This window comes from Merops nubicus, unplaced genomic scaffold, assembly GCF_000691845.1.
Source record: "Merops nubicus isolate BGI_N331 unplaced genomic scaffold, ASM69184v1 scaffold18107, whole genome shotgun sequence".
Classification (NCBI taxonomy): Eukaryota; Metazoa; Chordata; class Aves; order Coraciiformes; family Meropidae; genus Merops; species Merops nubicus.
This window is the reverse complement of record NW_008619777.1, coordinates 17,464-25,063: the sequence shown is the minus strand read 5'-3', so window position 1 is coordinate 25,063 and position 7,600 is coordinate 17,464. Positions and strand designations below refer to the sequence as shown.

Sequence of the window (7,600 nt, the reverse complement as noted above, 5' to 3'; positions counted from 1 at the left end):
GCAGGAATGAGGGGGCCAAAAACCAGCTTTCTTTGTGCAGTACAGGAAGCAATACTCCTCAGCAGGATGGCAAAAAGGGTAAAAACAATTAAGTGTCCCCCACTAACAAATCTGGAAAGTTTTGATTTCCTTCCTCCACCCAAGCCATGAATTTTCAGTTTATGCAGAGGGCACCGGAAACAATTGTGCATTTTATGCTCCCCACCCCAAAAATGTGTGACAATCATGTGGAAGGGAAGAAAGGGCAAGAAAGCTCTCCAAGAGAACATATACACATCAGATTTAATTAGAGGAATAGGTTTACTATGAACAGTGAAAATGCTGCGGTTAGAGTCTAGAGATTATAATTCCAGACCCTGTTCCAGACCAGCTGTGGTCATTTTGTAATTAAATAGATTTTCTGCTAAAAAAAACCAAAACGAAACCCCAAACCCCTCAATCTTGGGCTTGAAGGTTAAGGCTTGTAATACAGTGACCTTAAAGCTCAAATGTACCAGGACTTACACCCTTCAAATTATTCTGTGAAGTTTTGCTGTTTCCTCTCATGTTCTTAGAGAGATGAGTAGTGCTGGTTATGGCCAGCAAGGCTCTCTGGGGATTGTGAGTGACCTGGGAAGATCTGTCTCTCCCAGACAGATATGGGAAGGCAGGACTCCACCATCAAGACCAACAACTTTGTGAAACACAACCTGAATACCTGTGGTCAGCGTTATTCTTGTGCTTCCCGCTCCAGAGCCTCCTGCTGACAGCTGATGGGGGAGGAGAGGAGGGCAGAGGAGGAGGAGGAATGGATGGCAGAGGGGGTAGGTTTCTTTTATTCCTAGCTGCTGGGACCCAGTCCTCTTCCCCCTCGTGCTTGAAAGTCCGCCGGGGCTTTGGCAGTGGGTTGATGAAGGGTTTCTTCTCTGGCACCCCTGGCTCTGTGTACACATTCTCCACTGTGCAGTCCTTGGATTTTGCATGAGAAGTTCTTATCTCTTCTAGAGTCCCAAAAATCGGTTCACTGATTTCAGAGTCCAAGCCAAGAAGCCTTCTGTTGAGCTCGGCCCCACATATGCTCTCATGGCCCTCAGAGGCAGTGTGTCCCTGTGCTGCCTTCTCCTGCAAGCACTGTGGGGAATAGTAGGTACCAGGCAACTGTGGCTGCAGCTCTGCTGAGCCGTCTCTCAAAGCCTGCTCTAGCTTCTTGACCTGACTAAGCACTGAAAGATTCTCCTTCTGGATCTCCCATTTCCCACCTTTCACCTCCTGGCATTTTGCAGGGCTGGACTCCACTTCCTCATCCTTCTGCACTTCCCCCTTTCGCTCCGCTGCCCGCCCTGAGCTTTTCTGAGTTCTCACTTTCTGCTCATTTTCTTTGCCTGTCCCTTTGCACTCCCGTTCCCAGTTCATGAGTCTCTTGGTTTCCACTTTCCGAGTCATCAGTGCTTCCCCACCTGCCTTCTCAGTTACACAGGGCACCTTGTGCTCCTCTCTAACTCCCTGCTCCTCCTCTCTGCGAGGAGCAGACTGCATTTCCTTTTTCCCCTCCCATTCTGAAATTTTGTCCTTGATGCTGAAGGTCTTATTCCTCAAGCCAATTTTTCCAGGTGACCTTATATTCTGAGTGCCTCCTATCTGTCTCCTGATGATTTTATTGTTTTCTTTAACATTTAGATCCACAGACGGGTCACTGATGATCATTTTGGGACTAAGCATGTTCTGCTGAAAGCTATCTAGCCTTGGATCCAGCATCAAGTTCTCCAAGGCTCCCAGTGGGTTCTTCACCACAGAAGGAACTGGTTCAGCTTCAGGTGTTAAACCCAGGGTGACAGAGGCACCTTCAGAACACCTCTCACTCAGAAATCCACACAAAGGTCCTTCTAATTCCGTCACAGCTGATGTATTATTTTTATCTGCAAGCTTGATCCTACACACCAAAGACAAAAAGAGAAGAAACATTCACTGCATTGCTCACCCTTGGTTTTTTCCATCATTTCCACAAGCCCTACTCGTAAAGCTGATAACAGCAGAGGATGCTCAAACCAAGCACTTCAGAGATGGGCTTATGGGGGAGGATGCTGAGGGAAAGGTCCTTTTAGCCATAACACAATACTCTCCTCTTCTTATGACTAAGGCAATTTGAAATTAAGTCCTTCTCTGTAGCAGAAGTAGGTGGCAGGTAAAAGAGAGAATTTTTGTACATCTGACATGCTGATGCCAATTAGAAGTTCAGGAGCAATTTTGCATGTGTGTGTTCAGAAGAGCAGTACAATTCTGGATGCTGCCAAATCATTAAATAGGTTCACTGCAAATAAATGTAAATCGGACCATTTGCAAACTTTAGCAAAATTGCTGCTGTTGGAGGAGAAAATATAGGACACAGCTGACATTCCTCTACTGCCTGCCCAGAGGATCTCTCTCAGTCCATCCAAATGTTCCCTGAGTGCACAAAGACTGCACTTTTATTATTACACTTCTATGGCCCTATCATCCCAGGCCGTATGTGGGCTTGGGCTCCCATGCACAGTCCCTCGCCCATAGCACATGACATAGCACCCAGAGACCAGATTCAACATTTTCAGGGCAAAGGATGAAACATCTTCACTGTCTGAGTCCAAAGTGCAGCAAAAATCCCTAAAATATTTTTAGTCTAAGGATCTCCAAGCATGTGGTATCACAATATCAAATTGTGACAATAAAGTTCCAGCTGAACAGGCATTCCAATACAAAATGTTTCTGAACCAAAGCACTTAGCCATGTCTTTGGGGTTTGCCTGGGCTTGGGAAAAAGCACCAGGACAACACAAGCTACTGAGATGCAAACCCATATCATTAGTCCCATTTAACCACGATCCAAATACTGAAATTCAACTCAGGAAATTGCTCCATTAACTTATATGTATCAAGTGTGCTCCTTACAGAACTCAGTGCTCTTGTAAGAGCATCCATGTGGATACCCTGTGTGCTGGCAGGCCTTAGGCTTTGTCCTTGAGTTAAACAACACTGGCAGCCTTCTCAGACTCAGTTATAAGTTGTAAGTCTGGGAAGGGTTTCTGAGCAGAAATGGGGACTCAAGCCAGACGCTGTTCTTCCCTGGCCTCATAGATACTTAACTCCTGGCTGTCTCAGTGACAACATCATGCTTGGGTTAAGAGCTGGCACTGTGAACACCATGGCCTTTCCCAAGGAGCAGGTCACTGTGGTGTTACTAGTGATTGGACTGCACAGTAGAAGCCAAGGCTGGACACTAGGAAAAACCTGCAATGGATGGGGACAGTAAGTCTTGTCTGAAGAGTATGTGGAGTACCCAGCATTGAACATCTCAAGTACAGGCAGGGCAAACCTTGACAGGGATGTTACCAGCACAAAAGGTGATGCTGGGGGGCAGTTCTCTTCTAGCAGCATGAGTCTAGGAGGTAATCAGTCTGACAGGATGCTAAAATGCCCAGCATCACAGTGTGAGATGGCAATAAAGCCATCAAAAACCTACAGGGCTGTGTTTTAACATGTGACAAGAAAGGGACAGTGCAGGGCAGAGAGAATGCTTCTTTCCTTTGCTTTTCCTTCTGCTGGGGATAATAACACACACAAAGCACTCCAGGACTGAAACATGAAAGCTCTCACCTCTCAACAAACTTGCAGACACTGCTTTCAGACTTGCTGCTCACGTCGACTGCCTTGCTAGCTGTCATCATGTCAGCACACAGCAAGGCAGGAGGTCACCTGCAGACAGACACAAGGAAGAGGTATTGCTCTGTGCTCAGGATCCTTCTCTCTTCCTCCTACACACACATACACGTTTCTCCTTGAAACTCAGAAGCGCAGAAGCAAGAGATGACAGTTCTCTGAGGACAGCCTGTGTTTCCACCTCTATGAAATGGAAAGAGGGGTGACAGTATTACCCCCTAGAAGCCCAGGGAGGAGTCGATGGGTTCTGAGGGCAAAAATTATCTTTGACTCAGCATCAACCACTGTACCATGACTTGAATATGAAGCACATTTTATGAAGGCCTGTACTCTTGCCAAAATCTCAGTGGATTTAAGGTTTTTTTATCCTCACAGAAGACTAAAACAGAAACAACTTTAAAACAACCTGTGTTAAGGCCATATGACCAAAGTGGCTCCCGTGCATGTAACACTGTCACTATGCTCCCAACTTGGGACAGAAAACATTTCAGTCTGAAGAGACACTCCACTGCACCCACTGGTTTCCTTCTCTCTGGTGGGCCATGTTAGGCTGCTACTGATCTGATTCAAGAGGATAACTCCTCATGGGGGTAAGATAGAACAGTGACAAAAATGAGTCATTCTGTTTGCCTCATGGTTTCTAGCATGCATGGGGCAACTATCACACTTTTTTTTTTTTTTTTTTTTTTTTTGAGTAGTTCTGCTACCTGGTCAATGCAACAGACTCCATCCTCTTTTTATTGCCTCACAAGGCTCTTACACACTAAATAAATAATAAAATAATTAGTCTGTTACTCTGCAGCACCATCTCTCCTCACTTCTCAGGGTGGCCCACCTGCTCTACAGCATTGCATTGACAACAGGCTCACCATCTGGTAGGCAGTACTTGGAAAATCTGAAGCCTTTCAAATCTGACCACTTGGCTGGTCTGCCAGATGCTGCCCTGCCATGCTTAGCATTTGGCAACAAGACCAAGTACCTCGGGAAATTTAATAGTTTCTTGTCATTAAAAAAATAAAACCCACTACACCAGAAACAGTAAAGAATAAAAGGATCTCTCGTTTCCACTGCTCAAGTATTTTGGGCAGAGAGAGGAAAAAAGAAAAAAAAGAAAATGAGTCTTGTTTGTTCGCAGTTTTCTCTCCCTCCCTTTATCCCACACTGGCAACGTTCCTGAGGCGAGGAGTGAACTCCAGGTCAACTCAATGTGTACACACTTGGGGCAGCTCATTGCTAACCATTGAGCGGGCTCTCCTTCCCCAGACAATAAACCCCCTTGGCTTCTCTTCCTCATTAGTAACTGGAACAAACATCCACTTCACTTCTAGACACAGAACAGCCTTGCTACATTGTCAAGAACACTTACCAGCCCGAGGAACCACATCTATTCACCCGTCCGTTAACTGTTATGGACTGAAAATAATGAAAACCTAACGATTGCTCCTGTCCTTGCCAAAGAATGACTCACCCAGGCAGCCAGAGCAGATTCATGCAAAGCTGCAACAGGGGCTGCTCTGCACTTGGCTCACAACATCTCCAGAGGTGGGATGGTCTCTTCACTCACCACACATTTAGTGCCTCACACAGCAGGGTCAGTGGCCACAGCCCCTCGGCACTGCCTGTAGCAGTAAGAAAGGTGACAACAACGGGAGTGCCTCTGCTTGCGATGAGCTCCTCTGTCTTGATAAGATCACACAACTTCCCCATTAGCAAATGCCATCTCTCAGCCTTTTCCATTAGACCCCTCACAAGCACTGCCTTGAAAACAGACATCTGAGTGTGAGCAAATGTGTGCTGGTGCTCAGCACAGTTACACACCTGATGCAGCTCCTGTGGGAGAGGTCAAAAAGAAGATAATACAGAATAAGAGATGTATTCATTCCTTCATCTCTAGTGGATGGGACAGACCCCATCACACTTGGTAAGCAGAAACGAGGCACAAAGCAGTTGCTGAGTGCCGCAAAGAGCCTTCTGTGAAAGGAGCACCACTGCAAGCCGTGGATCAACATCACTCAAAGTCAAGGCCAGAGGGCCATCTGTCCCTGCCAGCCACCAACCAAAGGAACGCACTCACATTCAGCAGATTCAAGCGCAGGCCAGGAGCCTCCAAAGCAGCAACATATCAGACGCTGCAATGTGACAACAATCAGGTACCTACCGACACACCCGCTGACAACACACACCACTCAGGGTAGTAAAGTCATCCCTCCTCCACAAGCTGTGCCTTCACCCTTAAGGATCACACTACACAGGGTGTCCTCAGCATTACCTAGGGGATTACTGTAGCATATTAGCTGGTCCTGCCCAAAAGAGTAAATATTTAACCAAACACACTGGAAGACATGAGGGGGAAAATAGTGTTCACCTCTGGAATAAAATAACAGAAAATATTACAGTGCCTCCCAGTTAGTCTAACACTCAGATAATTTGCTTGCAGCCAATCCCAAGCCCAAACGAACTTCAAAGGTGATGGGATCATCTCTTCCATTAATAAGGTCATCAGACTTGCAGGCCTGACCCCCAGGCATTGCCAGTGCCTGACAAGAGGAAGCTGCGATGGCAGTGATGGAAAACCGTCTCAGTAGGAAAACAAAAGGTAGATCTTCCCTACCGAGGTTTGGCTCCACAAGGCACCCTGAGTTATCGTGACAGTGCACTGCAATGGGAAAGGGGAGCTCCTGTTCCACCACTGTGTGCTGGCTCAGGCTCTCACTGGAGCTCCTCTGTGACCTGCTATAGCTTACTGAGAGTTTTAGACATGGAAGGTGTCCAACATGCACCCAATCTGGTACAAGGGAGGTGATGAAACTGTGTGAAGCGAAGGGAGAGAACTGAAACAGCTGCCCAGGGAAGTGGTTGAATCACCATCCCTGAACGTGATTAAAAGTCATGTAGATGTGGTGCTTAGGGACACGGTTTAGCAGTGGACTTGTTAGAGTTAGGTTAATGGATGGACATAATGATCCTAAAGGCCTTTTCCAACCTAAACAAAAGAGGGAGGGAAGTGAGGACAGAGAGCAGGAGAAAGTGTGTGTGTATGTAGGGATAGGGAAGAGAGGCTCAGAAGTGGTATCCAAAATGCTCTTCTTCCCTGCCTCTTGTGCAATGTGACTATGGCCCAACAAACTGCCTAGAAGAAACAAGGAAGGCTGAGTTCAGTTAGCAGGCAATCCAAGAAGGACATACCTACATCAGGCTGATGCGCCTTGACTGATTGCTGCTTTCTCTAAAAACCACACAACAACTTTATACCAGCAATGGGAGGCACCGCCGCGCAGCAACCCGAGCTCCTGACACATACATCCTGGAGCAGCAAGGCCATAAAAGGGGAGAGAAGACTCCAGCCCCATTTGGGGAGCCTCATCACGCAATTTATCTGGTAATCCCTGCCATTGTTCAGTGGAACAAAGCAGTCATCTGATATAATTTCAGAATTAAACTGGGAAAGGAAGGACAGGGGAGGAAGTGGGAGGAAAGAGGGAGAGGAGAGAGCTCTCAAACCTGTTGGCCAGACCCCGGGCAGGATGTGAAAGTCTCCCAGCAGAAGCCTCTCAGTGTATCTCCCACATGCACCCGGCCTCACAATTCCCAGGGCCACGTGATAGGGGCTTCCTGCTACCAAGTGAAGCAAGACCTACTCCGACCCTTCTCTTCCAAACAGAGTTCCTGCCTGCTTAGTGTTCGCAAAGAGGCGTTTGTTTACTGATCTATCATTGGCATGCAGGAAACAGCCTTGAAATGAGCTGTAATCATCTGTCTCCAGCAATAGCTGTTTGGCTTTCATTCTAATTTAAGTTCTCCTCCCCCCCCCCTCCAGTGCACTCTTCCCCACTTCCGATCCAAATGCTCTCGGCGTACTCACATCTGCTTCAGGGCACTAGATACTGCACAGTGTCTCTAAAGCAACCAGTGAATAAAAAAGATGCTGACAG

The 7,600-nt window shown here is 47.0% G+C and overlaps 1 protein-coding gene across 1 annotated transcript in view; it reads right to left on the bottom strand.

Annotated features, from left to right (window-relative positions):
* DENND2A (DENN/MADD domain containing 2A) overlaps positions 1-3,676 on the bottom strand; it is a gene marked incomplete at its 3' end in the record, with an annotated part of 29,572 nt that extends 25,896 nt beyond the window's left edge. Inside the window, exons 1-2 of the mRNA XM_008943925.1 lie at positions 3,606-3,676; positions 698-1,909 (exon numbers count right to left, since the gene is read on the bottom strand). Of these exons, the coding sequence (XP_008942173.1) occupies positions 698-1,909; positions 3,606-3,676 (1,283 nt within the window). The remainder of the gene's footprint in view (positions 1-697; positions 1,910-3,605) is intronic.
* Positions 3,677-7,600: the final 3,924 nt, after the last annotated feature.